Raw genomic sequence first — 18,471 nt, 5'->3', positions numbered from 1 at the left:
ATCAAAATGAACAGAATAAAATATCAGCAGAGCTTGAACACTAACATCCTTTGAAAACATGTGTTGGTTACATATAATATATATGCGCATAAATTAAGAAAATGACTTGAGTGCCCTAGCAGTAGGCTGTACGTTGAACCAAATCACTATTAGGTTAATTGTATTGATTCACGCATCTTTTATGTGCTAAATCTCTACTAAATTGCCCTACGAAAATGACATAAAACTAATTAAATTCCCAATATATCTGAGATATACAACTTTTAAAAGTGTGACAATATATGCAGCACCAGGATGTTGCAGAACTCACTGCCCCAATTTAAGATTCGGTTTTTATCCAATGTATCTATAAGCTTTAGATACATCTGAGAATTTGCTTTTCAAGAGTTGTTACTCTCATCGTCTTTTGAGAGAGATAGATAAAAAGGTTAAGATTACAATGGGGAAGAGTTAAGAATCCCTCTAAAATACTAAAGAAAAACATACCTACAATGGAGTAAACAACTGTTTGTCTCCATAGCAGTTTCTCAGAGCATTTATGCTGTCAGAAACATAGTGCTCCACTCCAGAAGGATGGACAAATTTACCAGATGGAGACTGACCCAAAGAAAACATAATTAAAAGTTATCATCTGACGAACAATTAAGGTGATGCAAAAGGGCAACATGTGATGTGAAATTATTATACCAAAATATCCAAGGTCCGTTAATCTAATCACCCAATAAAACAGAACTGAAATTAAGCACAACAATATCAAAATTAAAAGGAAGGAATAATATGAAACCTTGTGCATAGAACGTTCGTGAGAATGAATCACACAACAATCAAGGATGGACAAATCACAAAAGTGACAATTAAAGGGCACCTAACGGACACCCCCACCTCTTTCTGCAATCGCAGAAATCCCTTGGGTTTCAGGAAGCAAATGGAAAACGAAATGCCCCTTTACCTTCACAGAAAATCCTCTCATCTCTCTCTCACCCTTGTCCCATATCTCTGTCTGCAAATTGCAGAAAAGAAACCCTAAACAAATCCCTGAAATCCCTCGCCTAAATCCTCTCACATTTCTTTCCGACACCCCCTATCTATCTCTCTCTCTTTGCAAAACCTAAACCAGATCTCCTAAATCCTATCTCAGACACCCGACATACAGCCAATAAGCCAAGATATTAAAGCAATCTCTACATAATACTTTGGAACAAATTAAGCAGAGAAATCAGTTTATAATCCCTAAATACTGGAAAGAAGGAATCTTTGAAAGGGAAGCTTCCGGGTGGCATACAGAGATTTTTATTATAAGAAAAATGTAACCCTAATCCCATATTAAGCAGAGAAATCACTTCATAATCCCTAAATGCTGGAAAGAAGGAATTTTTGAAAGGGAAGCTCACCACTGCAATCATAAGGCGTGACCAGAGACGGCTTCGGAGGCTGCAAAAAAAGGCCCAAAGAACGAAAAACCAGGGTCTCCTGAAACTGAAAACATAACTAAATTAAACCACCACACGTAGAATCGCAGGCTACAAACTGGCATGGTTATGGTTCATCTGCTGCCACAATGACTTGGTTCATTTACTGCCACAATCGCAGTACCAGTTTCTATTGGTAGAATTATAGTAACAGTATATAGAAACAGAGAAATTATCTTTGCATCTTGCATATCAACAATCATAAAATGCATCAACCAATAAACTAAAAAATAAAAAACAAAAACAAAAAAAACGTATGCTTTCCATTCAACAGAAAAAGTCTGCATAAAGATAAATTGGAATGATAAACATACAAAATTTCACTTTTCACTTCATAGAATTTGTTTGAAATCACTAATTACCATTAGAACAACTTCATAATGAAAAAAGATTACACTAAAATTTTAGAAATTGTTGCTTACCTATCTTCAGAAGCATCTTTATGATTTCTAAACATTTTTCCAAAAAAAGTGGAAAGATGAATACAAACCTCCTCGGATGGACATGCTAATAGGATCATCCAGTTGGCCATCAAATACTTCCAAAGATAATGACAGAAGTGGTGTCTCCATTACATGCTTCTCCGAGAGCCCCCTGTGAGAAAAAAGAAAAGTAAAAATCAAAACTTGCCTCTGCCAAATAGGAAAACCCCTACAAACCACACAATCAGAAAAATTAAATACTTTTTTTCTAAAATTAGGAGAGGAAAATAGAATGAGAGTGGAAAATCCTAAAAAATAAGAAAGAAAAAAAACCAAAATTATAGATCTAGAGAAAAAACTTACCCAAAGTTTCACTCAACACAAACATAAGGGCCAATGCGAAGGTGAGCATAGAGCCCTGCCTTCTGCATGGTCTTGAGAAACCTCACCAGATTATACCTCCCTTTAAAATTGTACTAAAACCCAGCATAAACCCAGAAGGTGAAATTAACTACAAAACCAAATATACAAAAGTATTCGTTTCAGATCTAAATTCATACCCCTTTATACTGGCTCCAAGGTGGTTTTTGTCGTAGCCATGTCCAAGACAATGCACCCAAGACTCCATACATCTACAGCAAGGTTTGCACCAACTGAGTTCTGTATTACCTGGGCAAGGAACCGAAATGAAGACTTAAGTAAAAGTAAAACCATCAAGAAGCATGCCATGAAGGAGAAAAATACAGTAAAAAAAAAAAACACTCACCCTCACAAACTTATCCTGTGAAGCTCCATTTGATTGCTCTAATCTTCATTAAGAAGATTGGTACCTGTCTAGATACATTACAAACTTCATTTAATTAAAGAAAACAAAAGCCAAAAATGTAGAAATCCAACACAATTAACGTAAAGAGAAGCATATGAAATCATTAAAATAACATACTAATACTACAATGTGATCAAACAATGATTATTCGACATTAAAACTAAGCCAGAAACAAAAACCTTTGTGCATAAAGCACACATGTTGTCTTAACTGTACAAACACTATTAACAACCTAAACGATAATTAACTAACAATTTAGTTCCATCAATATGATAGACATACCAAACTGTCAACAGACTAACAAAAGTAAACATAAACCCTCCCTAGAAATAGCCCAATGGTAGGATTATGTAGTCCGACTATGCTGAACTAAATAAGAAAAAATTCAAGTGACCAAAGCTAATCTAGAGCTTTCTCCTTTCCCACAGCAAGAATCAGAACGTGCGTCGTCAATTTCAAGAAATTCACAGAAAGAGAGAAAGAAAGGGATAGAGTAGCACAAACCTCAGATCGAATGGCCTCGATCCTCTGGATTCCCTCATTATCGTAGCAGAAATCGACAAAAGCATATATACAATTTTTATCAGCCACTGGTTGGACCACATTTATTACCTGCCATAAACGGAGAAACAATTTGGTATAAGAATATGATAAGAATCTCATTCCACAAAACTTCTTCAGTCCGGGCCTAAACAACTGCAAGCAAAAAAATCTCCAAGATACATACTTTCATCCAGATCATCCACCGCCAATAACAAAACCACACCCTATATCTTCATTTAGCTAATAAGATTAAAAGAGTGAACTTATCACCCAAATAAAATAGGTAGATTAACGAATATGAGTTAAAAAGTGGAGGAAAGCAACAAAACCAATCAAACAACGAATTGTCAATAGAATAAAACAACAAATATAGATATCTGAATCAAAGTTTTTATTTTTTTTTATTTTTTTATTTTATTTTTTTATTTTTTTTATTTTTGTCAAATGAAGACTTAAATGTTACTCAACATTGTTTCTAATTGCAGCTTCCTCTCTACCTGTAAAAGCATGGTTGTCTTAGCCAAACATACATTTTGATCATGCAGAATCAAGATGGAGACATTATCTTCTGACAACAGAAATGGAAGTCAAAATATTATTGAATCATCAAATGTTGAAATTACCAATCAAATACGGATAAACCACCACCAGCAACCAAAACAGTTTTTTTTTTTAATGAAATTATACACCTCTCACCCAAGCAGCAACCAGTTCTTTTGCACTGAGCGTCTGTAAAACACATGAGTACGGATATATTATAGAGAGCAACAATCACTAAATTTCTAACATCACCGGCATTCACAACATTAAGCATGTAGGGAAACTATTTCATTTCATTTTAATTTTAGGTGACACAACTGATGCAAGAAAGGGTCGAGCAAGTTGCATGGCATCAAGAATAAAGGAAGATATTTAGGATGAAACAATTAAAAGTTTCTACAAATCATTAAATTTATGCTTACATAAAACATACATGCATACTTAATTTTTCAGACAATTATACTTCACAACATAAATTGCAAGTTGGGCATATTTGGTTGACTCAAAAGAAATTGATGGGTTAGAAAATGCACCCAAAAAAATAAAATATAAAGACGAATGTTCTTATGTCGTTCTCCTCTTACATCGACAAAACACACACCTGTGGTTTAATGCTCCAATATTCAATGAGAAGGCACTAGGCAAGAAGAAGCTCAAGGCTGGAAAGAAGCTTCCAAAGAGAACAATCTATAAAGCAGACCACAAAAATTAGACAAAACCCAAAAACTAAACAGTAAAAAAAACCCCTAAAATGAAAAGAAAAAAAAAAAAAACTGAATTTGCAGAAATGTCATAGCTTGTACCCTATCTTATCCAAGTTGTCGTACATCATCGAGCCTTTGCGTTAATATATGCTTCCTCAATTTTAGTGTAAACCCCCAAAATAAACTGCAAATATTATAGAAATGGTAAAATGAACTGCAAACCCGTCAATCATCTCCCAAAATAAACTACAAATCACAAAATTACCTACTCCAAATCGACTGGAGAACTCACCAGGAAACCAAGGCTTTTATGGGCTTAATACTTCCTTCGAAGTGGGACTAAATTCAAGGTTTTTCAGCAAGAGGTCGTTGTACTTCGTAGTTTCTGAGAGAGAATCGAAGAGATTTCTAACGGCTTGGTGGTTTTTAAGCTCGTTGGTGATTTCTGAGAGAGAAGGCGAGGAGAGAAAATGGAGATGGAAACAAAGTCGAGGCTATGTCGTAGCTGAATTGCTGGCTTCCACGATCATCAAGCATGACCGCACACGCACAACACCCTACCTAGAGAAGGGAGACCGCGGCGACTGGAGTATAGGATGGAGGCGAGACCGTGGTTCTCGCAGGGTCTGCGAGAATAGGTTTTTAAGCCAAAGGGTGAAAATAGGTTTTTAAGCCTGAGTGGCAATTTTGTAAATTATGTGAAAGGTGGTTAAAAGCATCCGAGTGGCAATCTTGTAAATAAACTGAAATGTGGTTCAAAACACTGTTCATTTGTACAGTGCAATTGAAAAGCCTTCTTTGTTCAAAACACTGTTCATTTGTACAGTGCAATTGAAAAGCCTTCTTTAGACTAAAGTAATAACTGAAGTCTCATTTAAACATATATGATTCAGTTCCCGAAAGACCACGTTTTATCACAGACGACAACAGAATTTAGTTATCGACCTCTGAATTTAGTTATTGTCACGTCGTTGATAGAACACGATCCTTTGGAAACGGACGGAACAGCAGCATCGCCAGATGAAATTTTTCTCAAGGCAAATGCAGGCTGCTGAGGAGATGGAGCAGATGCTTCCCCGCTCAACATAAAAACAACAGCTGACATGGATGGTCTGTTCTTCGACTCTTCTTCGACACACAAGAGCCCGACTTGAATGCATCTCATGGCTTCGTCGGGCGCGTATGACTCCAGTGACGAATCCACAATTTCTAAGGCTCTGTCTTCACTCCACAACTGCCAAACCTGTAGTTGACAGTTCATTTTAAACAGCATGGGATGAGTAAATAAAAAGGGTTGGTTGTTTGCACAATTTGTGTTACTCACATGTCCTATTAAGTTTACGAAATGATCCTCTTGATAGAAACTGCTGTTTTTCTTGCCGCTTACGATCTCCAATAATATGACCCCAAAACTAAAAACATCCGATTTGGTTGAAAATCTCCCAAACACTACATACTCCGGTGACATATAGCCACTGTATTATGCATATGAAGAAATTAAAACGTTACAGCCAAAGAATATTAAGAGATGAAAGAGCTAATGGAAGGTGAGTTTATAGCGATTCTTACTATGTTCCGACAACTCTGTTGGTCGAAAACTGGAGTTGGTCCCCATGGAAGATTCTTGCCATGCCAAAATCTGAGATTTTTGGGTTCATCTCAGCGTCTAGAAGGACATTGCTGGTTTTTAGATCCCTGTGAATAATCCTAAGTCTTGAGTCCTGGTGAAGATACAAAACCCCACGAGCAACCCCATTGATGATTTCGAATCGCTTTTGCCAATCCAGCAAGGACTTTTTTGTGTGATCTGCATCAAGATATTTGGCTTTAATTGTGCAGATAAATGCAACATATTCGATTAAGATATGCTTCATTGTTTGCGTGAACAAATGAATCTTTCCTCTATAGACATACCGAAAAGCAAGTAGTCCAAGCTTTTGTTCGGCAAGTATTCCAGTAACATCCTTTCTTCTCCCTTTATGCAACAGCCTAAAAGTTTCACGAGATTCCTGTGTTGAAGTCTCGCTATCAGCGCAACTTCATTTTTGAATTCTTCAACTCCTTGTCCTGAAGTTCTGGATAATCTTTTTACAGCAATATTCTGATTATTTCGTAATACACCCTGAAGTTTTTATTCAATTTTATCATTAAGCTTCCACATAATCATCACTTATTTTATCAAGCCATTATGTTGTGATTATTCTTTAATCATGAAATTTGTTACTCTTCAAAAGTGGGACTAACCTTATAAACAGTGCCAAAACCACCTTGGCCAAGTTTTTGGACGGGAGAGAAGTTGTTCGTAGCTGCATTTATCGTTCTCAGATGGAAAAATTGCAATTCGGGATGTCTCCTAGTTTCTTCAGTCTCAACTGCTAACAATAAAAGAAATCATTGTCTGCATTTTCTTCTCACTGTTCTACTTTCATTGACAAACGATATAGAAATATAAGTTTTACATCGAGCTCGCGCATATGGATTCTATCTAATTGCAGTGCTTTGATGTGATTTGCAAACTGCACAAGCATTACAAGTGGAGTGCTTTTATTTGATGAAACTGTTCGAGAATTCAAAATCGCTGACTACTTCGTACCTTTTGTCTTCCTCTTTTTCTTAATCCTCCAACAGGCCAACGAAACGATCAGTACCAATGCTAGAAGAACAGACAACATCAGAATAGCCAGCATACCTCTCCTTTTAAAAAAACCTTTCGAGTTTCTGGAATTTTCAGCTACACATGAGAGTGGGATAAAGGATTAAACAATAACAAAACCAGTAGTACAGTAAGTTCCACAAATTCCAAAAATTTATAATGCAACTTTTCCATGGCAAGAAGTGGTACCTAATTCGATTTTGTCCACGCGTACATGTAGATCTTGCCCTACCTCTGTGAGCACTACAATGTCCAGCAACTCACCATACCATGTCAAGCAATCACTGAGCCCTTCAGATTCTATGACCATATATGCAGTGCAAGAACAATTGCTTAAGCACACCTGCTCACACTCTTTGACACTAATACCTTTTTCCAGCCGTGCTGCTTTCGTTGTGTCTGGACCTTTAACTTGTGCCACCTTCATGAACCCTTCTCCGTTCCTACACTTTGATACCGCAACTCGTTTACTAACACACCCGTCCGAACCATCTCTCATCTTCCAATCATTGACAGACTTCGGTTCATACCCTGGCAGACACTCACACTTAAACAAATTGATATTGTCAGGGCTACATTTGCTGTTGGCACCGCACTCTCCATACTGGTCACACCGATATTTTGGCGCAGACCATAGTTCCTTCCATTCTCTATCCGCATTGTTCCACCTGAGGCTTTGCAATAACCCAGAATCCTTCAACACCCCCCTTATTGAAGTGCTATCGTTTTTAAGAAAGTAATACATTTCGTCCTGATTACTGACATAAGTGCCCACGCCCAATGGATGATATCGCCCCGGGTCCACTGGACCAGCTCGCCAAAGCGGAGTCAAATTTTTATAAAAAACAAAAACTTCGAGGGTGGCAGTCTGATTGGAATAGAGCCTTTCGGTGTATTCCCCAGTTCCAGGGTCATCTTGTGACTTCCAAGATGTTAAGACCCATTCTATCCCCAATTTCCAATTCACGCCTAGTTTCATACACGGAAGGAGAGTATCTGTGGGATAATCAAAACTCTGCCACATAAAATTTTTGCTTTTATTATCCCGGAAAAGAACTAAATTTCCAGAATCTAAAAGCTGAGCCCTGCAACTAAAGCTCGCAGTTTGAACCGTCACATTTGTAGACCACACAGTAATGTTCTGCATATTGTTAGAATAAAGAAGCAGTCTCCCATACCTGTCTATAGTAAGGGCACCAGAGGTATCATTGATGGGGTCGTTTCTGTTTGCTACCCAAACCACTGCCTTTTGATCTTTTTGAACATACCAAATTCCGACGTACCTGGAGCTGAAGTTTCTGGGGCTGAAGAACCCTAATGCGAAGATGTTTTCCTTGGACACCAGAAGATCACCATCCTTTACATGTTGGTCCATTTCTATGGTGTCAATGGATGTGCAAAATGGGAAGAGGAGGGACACAATAAGCAAAGCTTTCAATAACATTTTCTTGGCAGATGCATGTATCAAACCCTTGGCACAATCACAGCAACAGCGAGGGCAATAGAGAATTAGACGATCAGAGGCCCAAGCCATCGGACTACCAAAGAATCCTACCCTCCCTTGGCTCAAAACGAACTTAACACACTGGTTTTTCTGTGTACATTAATGAAAGTGTTGACAGCTCAACTGTTTCTTTGAATTTTACCAACATGTGGTATTTTTCGTCAATCGGTATTTAAAAGACGAAAACCACATTTCTAAAGTCAGTATTCTGGGATCCACTCAAGTCTTGTTGAATTGTCTTGGATGATGTCCAACTAACTCGGTGACAGTTCTTTAATTGCCTATTTTTACTTGCATTTTGATTAATGATTGAGAAGTGATTTCCCGCATTCATGTTTTCCCCTCTGCATCTCTCTATTTGTTCTAGCCTTATGACTAAATAAATGAAAGGAGAATCGATAGACAAATACAAGGAGAGGAGTCAGGAGGAGAAACTAGGAGTGTGAAAATCACTACCCTTACTATTCAAACTTAACAACTGCCAAAAATGGACCTTGTTCGCATTGATCTTAACCGTGACAAGCCATGCCAAGCACGCAAAACGTCGGCAAAATGCATGCCAACAACGATGTTTTGGTGTGCCACGATGATAGAGTTAGCGTGTCAAGACAAATAATGACATGCATCTTTTATTTGCACGTGTTCTTACCAGCAAGAACACGTTCAATATATGAGCTGAATATTTACACAGCTTCTTACCGGTAAGAACACATGCATTATCTGATCCTTTCGGAACGAGCTTCAAATAGCCTGCATCATTAACAACTAACGAGCTTTCAAATGCAGTTATTGTTAAGTCGTTAATAGAACCTGACCCTTTCGGAATTAATGGATCCGCATCATCATCGCCAGAACTTTTTCTGAAGACAAATGCAGGCTGTTTAGGAGATGGAGGAGATGTTTCACCACACTCAACAAAAAAAGGTTGACATGGTTGGTCGGTCCTTCAAATCTTCTTCCACGCATAAGAAGCCAACTTGAATGCGTTGCATTACTCATCCGACTGAAAGGACTCTACCGATGAATCCACAATTTTTAATGCTCTGTCTTCTCTCCAGAGCTACCAAACCTGCACACTACAAAAAACATGGGCACTGCACACAATAAATTATCTGTGCCATTTGAGGCCAAAGAGCACCAACAACTGTGCCCATAGACCAATAGCAACAGTGCAGCAACTATATTTCTATTTGTGTCCTCTATAGGCGTTGCCTTAGATCAAAGAGCACAATAAGGTATGCTGTGCTGAAAAGTGTACACACAAATAAAGGTCCTTTTGTGCACAGTTCTGACAAAGTTGTCAGATGACTGCTGCCGCCCATGTTAACACATTTATTGTTATTGTGCCCAATACGCCAACTATTTTTTAAAAAAAAATTAAAAACTGAAATCATCCACAAATTGAGATTGGGGCTAAACAAAAAATTATTTTTTCATAAATTAAAAACAGCCCACAACCACAAGCATCTATAATATTACAATTTACAAAGATATTCACAACCATTATATATGAAGGGGGCCTTTAGTGAAAAGCTCCCGGTACTGTTCACTTGAACGAAAAACCACATTTTACACTAAAAAGTCAATTATAGTATTATTCACTTTACCATTTATTTTGTCCTTATCGTTAAAACTCAAAGTTTTCAAGTCCTTTTCATTAGTTTTCTTTATATAAAAACAACTAGAAGTTTACATGTTCTATCCCCAACTCATGATTCGATCATTTCACCCCACACACTAAACTTCTCGAAGTGAAAATAGCGAGCAGAATTTGTTGTCCTGACTGATGTACATGTGCAACAACATACCTGCAGAATAAAAGGTATACACTCGAGACTATTACCAACTTAGTTATGATCATACTAACAAAACGAACTGTGCATTAGCGTTTTCTTCAATTCACATATCCATGAAACCATACCCCTCTGTATTCCCGAATCCTCAAAAATCTGCTCTGAGAATATGAGAGGTTGATTGAACTAAAACCTGAACTACCCATCTCTCTACCACCATAACCCATACGCCAAATTACATTGCACAAACAAATGATGCATGAAATCCCTTTCGTTTTAGTTACTAACATACTTCAGCAGAGAGAAAAACAGAAGCAGATACAATTAATTCATTGTGTGTGAAATAAATAAAAGTAATAAAAACATTTCGGGTAAGGCTTTAGCCAATTTTATGAAAATTGGAAAAGTGCCAACGAGCTAACATTCAAAATCGTTACTGTTTGTTACCAATCAGTAAGTATGAATTCATTCTAATGCTTATGCTTTAACTTTTCAAGGAAGGCCCACTTGATGTATTAGACAATAGTGACGGAGTCAAAGGCCAGCACCAAATGTGTGATCAGATATTCAGTAGTTTAAACTCTTGGGGAAAGTACCTGTACAAAATATAGGCCAGAATGATGGACCTTTCAGATTCCCTGGAGCACCTTTCGAGGATCGAGTTGCCCGCTGCAGTAACTGGAAGGAACAGCTGAAAGCTCCTGCCTTCCTCTCCACTCCTCTCCAGGTTTCAATGTTACAGGTTTCTTAATAGCAGCAGCCTCCACACACAGCATATGCTTGTATTCATCATGTCCAAGGTCAGTCAAAGCCTTCGCCTTCTTATCCCAGGGATTCCATACAACTGAATGGGAAAAACAGAAAACTAATCACTACAGTACAAAATACAATTCCAACGAACACTATGAGGGCAGGTATTTGACATTATAATTCTTCAATATCAACTTGTAAATTAATCAAATCGGAGAATAATATTTTAAAAGCACGAAGAAAGAACAAGAGTTCTCTCCACTAATCCTAGTTATCTCATGAGTCATATGATGCAGCAATTCGATCCATTGTGTTGTTAGTTATGTTAAGCCACAATACGCATCAGTCAGGACTCTGGAAATTTTAAAAATAAAGAAAATAAATTCAGGCAGCAATAACTTCATTATGAAATATTGAACATGTTAATTCTAACCAGCATCTGGAAGACCATCTTTGCGTATTACAAATGTTCTCTTCTTCTCATGATCCAGGATGGCAATCTTTGTAAGAGTGCTGAGATATATCTTCTCCACCTAATTATTATTAGGAAAATAAAGTGAACAGAAATGAACAAAATTAATAAATGAAACAAATTAAGAATGAATAGCAACTTAAGCTTATCTCTGACTCAAATGTTAAAGCATCACCTTGTTCAGTGCAACATTTCCTGTTCTGCGTGCTCTCAAGATAATCCAATGTTTCCAATCCTTCTACACGAACTTCGCTGAACACAGGCACAATGAAAAATTCAAAATTTCAGTACCATCCAGAGCTGTCGCTTTCTTTCTACCGTATGTTACATGATATGGCATTAAAATTAAGGACAAACACAATGATGCTGTAAACCCTGGTGGTATAATAATGACTGATGCAAAAGGCAGAGACAAAGGTTTTACATTTTTTTGAGAAGAACAAAGGTTTTACATTTCCAACTGCCATATTGCACAAATTCGCAAATACTAAGATCTGATTAACGTTGAATTTTTAAGTGATCCTTCATTGAAGGATCTACCAATAATCTTATCATTTTAACATTTCGGATTGAGATTTATTGTCATCAATTAAAAGTGATTTAGTTTTACCCATGTTACGAGCTTGGTGGATTTTTGTCAGTGGCCTTTACTTTATCTTCGAAGTTTTTTCGCACGGAGGCGACCTAGTACATAACTTTAAGTAATTAACCATTTAGTAAAAAAAATGCAGCATAGACAGCCTTAGATGAGATGTTTAAGCCTGTTATACTCTGGTGATTACCGAAGCAAAGGAAAAACAGTTCCCAAGGGGTAACAATTTCCAACCCCTACAAAATCGATATCCACCCTGTGCTAGTATGCTTGCATACGAGAGAAACAATCGGCTTCATCACCAGCTCGGGCCTCATCACCCATCGACGCCACTGCTACTCCTCTCTTCGCCGTCCCGTACGCCACTCTCATACCTGCAAAACACACAAAACCCGAACAAAATCATATGTTTCTAAGATCTGATTGGCTATGAATTTGTAGAAACTAACTTGAGGATCGGAAAGAGGATGGGAAGAGGATTATCGAGGTATAATTTGACGGTCTTTGACTCTTTGGTGACAAGTGGAAGGCGGCGCTGTTGCCTGAAAGAGAAGGAGGGAGAAAGGATACGAGAAGGAGAGTGAAGGGGAAGGAAGAGGGAGGAAGAAGGGGAGAGAGAAGATAAAGGCTGGTCTGGTATTGTTGTGGTTTGAAAAAAAAAATTGTTTTTACTATGTTGTAAGAATAAGTTCATTTTTGCTACTTTACGTTTTTAGCTTTTTTTTCATCTAAAATTGTAAAAATAAGTTATTTTTAAGTGTTTACCAAATATCTTTTTAGATCAATTTTTTTTTTTTTTTTTGTACCTATCCAAACTAATACTAATAACCTTTTTTTTATCTTCAAGTTTATCATTATTTTTTTTTTTTGTTATTTTGCACAAAAGGCACAATACTTTTAAAACGTGCCCCCCCGTCTGAAATCTAAAAGGTATATAGTGCAAATAATTCAAAATGTACATTTGATTTAAATATATACCAAATATTAGGGCAAAAAATTTAATACTAAACGTTTGGGCCGAAAAAATAACTTTTATTTAAATATATTTAATCATAGGACACAAAACCACGCACGTTACCATGAGGTTAGAGTTGTGCAGCCCATGATTTGTGACACTTGGGTGTGTGGCTCTTGTCGGACTGTCCTCACTTAAAATCACTTTTGAAATTTGGAGTGGGAGATTCATGATGTCCTCAGTTAAAATCACTTTTGAAACTTGGGGTGAGTGATTCATGATGCTTTTCAATTGAACCAACATTTGACTTTGGGTTTCTTGGCTTGTCATTGAACAATTAATTAGAGAATATTTTGGGCCTCTTTAATTCTAGAAAAAATTGCAGGGGAAAGTTCGGAGATAGAAGAGAGGTTTGTAACAATGCTGACCTTTGAGAAACATACATGTTATTGGTAGCCTTTGTAAAGGCACAAAGTCATTTTGTGTCACACATAATATATTTAATTAATAAAAGTTTCATTATTATAAATATGGACACATGCAATTGTGCTTATAAATCCTATTTATAGCACAAAAAGTCTTTCGTGCCTGTTCCTGTGCCCAATAATGTGTTTGTGTCCATTTTCTTTTACATTGGGCACAATATATGGTGCGCTTTATTGAATGTGCACTTTTCCCCTTTATTCTTGTTCAAAGACACACAAGCTCCTAATTTGTGTCCTTAATTTTGTACCCAAAGCCCATTTTTCTTGTAGTGGCAGTTTAACAGTGTCATTTTAAAGAGGGGAGGGATTAGTAGAAAGGGTAGATTTTTAGCAGAACTTGTGTTACTTACATGTCCTATCAAGTTTATGGAATGATCACTCTGATAAACACCGTTGTTTTTCTTGCCACTTACAATCTCAAATAATATGATCCCCAAACTAAAGACATCTGATTTCGTTGAAAATCTCCCAAACATTGCGTACTCTGTGACATATCCACATGTCAAAGCTCAAAAATAGTATAAGGGATGTGAAAAGTGAATATATGTTGATTTATTTCATCAATGTGCGAATGCTAGTATGTTTCCTACTATGTTCCAACATCTCTGTTGGTCTTATGCTGCAGTTGATCCCCATTGAAAATTCTTGCCATACCGAAATCTGAAATTTTTGGGTTCATCTTAGCATCTAGAATAATATTGCTGGTTTTAGATCCCTGATCTCTATGAATAATTCTAAGTCTTGAGTCCTGATGAAGATACAGAATTCCACAAGCAACTCCGTTGATGATTCCAAAGTGTTTTTTCCAATCCAACAAGGACCTTTTTCTGTGATCTGCATCGACAGGTTTGGTTTTTGTGTAATCATAAACTTCAAATATATGCTTCGTACTTTTAGACATACCAAAAAGAAATGAGTCCAAGCTCTTGTTCGGCAAGTGTTCGAGGCTAACACCCTTTTTTCCCCCGTTATCCAACTGCCTAAAATTTTGGTTCATATCCTGGTAGGCAGTCACACGCAAACATATTAATATTGTCACGGCTACATCTGCTGTTAGCACCACACTGTCCATACTTGTCACACGGGTTTTATGGCGGCGCCCAGACTTCCTTCCATTCATCACCATCATTCCATCTCATTTGTTGATATAAACCGTAATCCCTCAACACAGTTCTTATTACTGATGTGTTGTCAGTCAGTTACAAGGATATAACACTTCTCTTCGCTATTGCTCACATAATTAGGCCATGCCCCGGGATCAGATCTCCAATGCTTAGTTAAACCTTGTACAAACATACTGTCGAATGGCGGTCTGGTTTGACGAAAGCCGAAAACTGTAGTCCCCATTTGAAGGGTAATCTTCTGATTTCCAAGATGTTAAGATCCATTCCAACCTTTTTTTCCAATTCAATCCAACTTTCATTCCTGGAAGTAAAGTGTCAGTTGGAGAAATTTTTTATTGTGACGGAAACACGGATGGTACATGTTTTTATGTAAGTGGTGGGAAATTTAATTTTTTAAGTTATTAACTTTTTAACACACATATCTCTTCATTTATATGGTAGCACGTGATATATTATCTTGTGTGCCGGTCACACTGAAAAATCTCTCCAAAAGCTGAGCCACAGAAGTGCTTCTGGTTTGAACGGACGAAATAGAAATGTCCTGAAGAGCATAAAGAACTAAAGAAAGTTGATTGCAACCAGACTGTCTTTATTTTTCCCAATACAAGCTATATTGAGGAAGAGGAAATTGAACTCGAAACTTCGAGTGCATGGATGGATGTTCTCGATCAATGGAGCTATAAACCTCTTGCATTTGGCTGACTTTTCAAAGTGGATACTAGTCTTCTATACTACATAATTACAAGAGATTTTTCAGTATGCTCGAAATATGGGACAGAACACCGAATGTCATAATACAATTAAAGAGACATTGAAAGAAGAAGAAGAAGAAGAAAGAAAAAAAAAATAAAAAATAAAAACTATCCACGAGGCTTGGGATACACAACCAATTTTGTCTACTAAATTCTCCCATTTTTACTCCGTTGAAATTATGAATTCAATCCAAATAAGAAATTAGTCCTCTATTAATGGCCACTAAAGTCTTACTCAGATGATTAAAATTGTATTGCTACTGAATTAATTAAAGAGAACTTTAACGAAAAGTTTCTGGTACTATTGATTTTAACGAAAAAATCACATTTTTAAACTAAAAAGTCAATCATGGTACTATTCACTTTACCATTTATTTTGTCCTTATTGTTAAAACTCAAAGTTTTCAAACCATTTTCATTAGTTTTCCTTTAATTAAATCCTAATTTGATGTAAACCCTCGGACTTTAGACTAATCTATGGACTTCAAACTTCAAACTTGATGGACTGTGTTGTCATCTTGTGCAAAATGTATATGTAAAGATGCCTGAACAAGTTAAAAGCTCAACAATTTTGACTACTATTCCATCCAAAACTCAAGAAATATTACATTATCTTCAAAAAATTGCAAAAGTTCATTGTATTCTACAGAGAAACCCAAGACAATTAAATGTGTCTGCTCAGTTACATTCAAATTCACTTCATCGTATCCTACAACGATTGAGAATATTGTATTATAAAACAAAATATGGCTCTCTTAATAAGTTATTTTTGCATACGTATCAAATTGCAATTTGAACGAACCTTGACGCATCGAAAATGTTGTTCCTTGTGGTCAGAAGGTTGCGGGGTTCAAGTCATGAAAACAGCCTCTTTACAAAGCTAAGATAAAGTTATGTGCAATAAACATTATCTCCAATCCTCGCAAAGCGAGAAAAGGTTGCCCTTTTTATATCAATTTGCAATTTCAAAGTAAATACGAAACTTACGAAAAATGAGCTAAGAGTGTTGATTTATAATATAATTAAATAAATTAATCAAACTTTGGGTGCCATCCTATTCCTATCAGCAGTGACTGAAAGCCATTAAAACAAATATTTAAGCCATAATATTTCTTTTAATATGACTGGTTGGACTTTGACAAGCCTCCTAATTATTAGGAAATTTAGACTTTGGGACACGTTTTACATGAGATTTGATTTGTATACATTGATTACATAAATACTTTTATGCATACTGCTTTCCCTCGATCTATACCATACTTTATTCTCGTCAGACGATTGCTAGCAGTCAGCCCGGTGCTACATCATAAGCACGTTGGGTATGTAGATCATTGTAACCGTATACATATATGGGGTACGTAGGCGGTTGAGAAGTCACTGAATCGGAGATAGAAGATGGCGAAAAGGACTCAGCGGTGTGAGAAGACGGTAGCTATGAAGAAAGGTCCATGGAGTCCTGAGGAGGATCAAAAGTTGGTAGTTTACATTCAGAGATATGGAATTTGGAATTGGAGTCAGATGCCTGAACCAGCTGGTAGAAAGCAAATTTGAAGTTTCTTTTTCTTTCTAGTCTATATTACGCTTATTTGAGCAAAATTTTCATTGATCATTTGGGTACTCAGCTCGTTTGGGATTGATTTTGGAAGGGTACAAAGCGCTTTCAGACAATCACAAGCGTTTTTAACGAATGACCCTTCTTCTTCTGCATTTGCTTTAGGTCTGGCTAGGTCTGGGAAGAGTTGTAGACTTCGTTGGGTGAATTACTTAAGGCCGGATATTAAGCGTGGGAACTTCAGCAAAGACGAAGAGGAAACCATACTCGAGTTGCACCAAGCAATAGGAAACCGGTAAGGACTTAAATCTAACCAACATGAAGGAAAACATAATGGTTACCAAACGGACCTTAAGCATAAATTCATAGTTTAAAAAGGACTAGAAATCAATGTTGTAATCAACTTCTGCAGCTTCATAATAAACTGACAAGTTTCCTAAAAGATTTTCTGTTTCGTTCTCTTTGTAGATGGTCTGCTATTGCAGCAAGACTTCCTGGAAGAACAGATAATGAGATTAAGAATCACTGGAAAACCCACATGAAGAAACGCTTCAAGGCGGCAATTGAATCACTACACGAAGAAGCAAAAGGATTCGGCGACAAAGAAGCCAGCAAGAACAAGTTATCTGAAACCGAACAGCTGTTTCTTGTTGATGAAGATACAAGGGCATCATCATCAAAGATGGAGACAACTTCTTCAACTTCAGCTCCATCAAGATTATTCTGTCCCGTTTGGGAATTCGATGATCGAAAAGGCCAGATTGCAGAGCAAAGCATTTGTGCATCTGGTGTCACATTTGGTGACCTTCAAAGTTTGGATTCTCAGGTGTGGCAGCAAGAGCCTATATTTCCATGTGATTCCTACATTAATCATGCCACCAGTGATTACTGGGTCAGTTTAATCAATAAAACAGGATGAATTAGATTAATTAGGAGTGTTTAAACTTTGAATTAATGGGAATTGTAATGTCTTTGGCATTTGGATACTTCTGTATTACTGTCAACTGTTTTTTCTTCTGCTCTGTATATATGCATGAATAAAAGATAAATCATCAAGTTCGAATCCCTCTTTCCCTAGTTTAAATTAGATTAATTAGAATATTGCTTAAGAACAAGATACATTACAAACTTCAGTTTGTGTTAATGTAGCCCAGCAAGCAACAGGACAAAAAAAAAGAGCAAAAATAATTAGAATTTGCTTTCATTGAGAGTTGAACTCAAGACCTCCCGCTTACTAAACGGGTGCTCTAACCAACTGAGTTATGAAAGCATTGTTAGTTCTTGGCTCGCGAGTTAGATATTTGAAACAAAGCAAGTCGTCAAATATAACCACTC

General features: G+C 36.9%; 2 protein-coding genes, 1 long non-coding RNA gene, 1 other non-coding gene and 1 pseudogene across 5 annotated transcripts; 1 reads left to right on the top strand and 4 right to left on the bottom strand.

Annotated features, from left to right (window-relative positions):
• On the bottom strand, window positions 1–2,414 carry LOC108868360. The gene is made up of 3 exons (XR_001954514.2): window positions 1,892–2,414; window positions 1,392–1,476; window positions 1–597 (listed from the first exon to the last, which is right to left on the bottom strand). It is a non-coding gene; the product is annotated as an uncharacterized LOC108868360 (long non-coding RNA).
• A 1,985-nt stretch (window positions 2,415–4,399) lies between these two features.
• On the bottom strand, window positions 4,400–8,745 carry LOC103962319 (G-type lectin S-receptor-like serine/threonine-protein kinase RKS1). Of its 2 annotated transcripts, XM_048582369.1 has the most exons (9): window positions 7,347–8,739; window positions 7,098–7,235; window positions 6,749–6,876; window positions 6,419–6,626; window positions 6,074–6,311; window positions 5,829–5,979; window positions 4,797–5,747; window positions 4,604–4,688; window positions 4,400–4,487 (listed from the first exon to the last, which is right to left on the bottom strand). In XM_048582369.1, the coding sequence occupies exons 1-7, from the start codon at window positions 8,689–8,691 to the stop codon at window positions 5,442–5,444; spliced, it is 2,514 nt and encodes an 837-aa protein (XP_048438326.1). In that variant the 5' UTR covers window positions 8,692–8,739; the 3' UTR covers window positions 4,400–4,487; window positions 4,604–4,688; window positions 4,797–5,441. The 2 variants fall into 2 exon arrangements, with proteins under 2 accessions (XP_048438326.1, XP_048438327.1); XM_048582370.1 differs by lacking the exons at window positions 4,400–4,487; window positions 4,604–4,688; window positions 5,829–5,979 and having other exon boundaries at window positions 5,605–5,747; window positions 7,347–8,745.
• Window positions 8,746–9,210: 465 nt separating this feature from the next.
• LOC103962203 lies at window positions 9,211–14,834 on the bottom strand (annotated as a pseudogene).
• A 1,999-nt stretch (window positions 14,835–16,833) lies between these two features.
• Window positions 16,834–18,199, top strand: LOC103962048 (transcription factor MYB4-like). Its single transcript, XM_009374747.3, has 3 exons — window positions 16,834–17,118; window positions 17,302–17,431; window positions 17,605–18,199. The coding sequence occupies exons 1-3, from the start codon at window positions 16,980–16,982 to the stop codon at window positions 18,053–18,055; spliced, it is 720 nt and encodes a 239-aa protein (XP_009373022.1). The 5' UTR covers window positions 16,834–16,979; the 3' UTR covers window positions 18,056–18,199.
• A 133-nt stretch (window positions 18,200–18,332) lies between these two features.
• Window positions 18,333–18,406, bottom strand: TRNAT-AGU. Its single transcript has one exon. It is a non-coding gene; the product is annotated as a tRNA-Thr (tRNA).
• Between the last annotated feature and the right edge of the window lie 65 nt (window positions 18,407–18,471).

The sequence above is a fragment of a genome, unplaced genomic scaffold (genome assembly GCF_019419815.1).
Source record: "Pyrus x bretschneideri cultivar Hongxiangsu unplaced genomic scaffold, Pyrus_bretschneideri_v1 Contig19, whole genome shotgun sequence".
Classification (NCBI taxonomy): domain Eukaryota; kingdom Viridiplantae; phylum Streptophyta; class Magnoliopsida; order Rosales; family Rosaceae; genus Pyrus; species Pyrus x bretschneideri.
The sequence above is the reverse complement of the archived record's forward strand: the minus strand, read 5'-3'. Positions and strand labels throughout refer to the sequence as shown.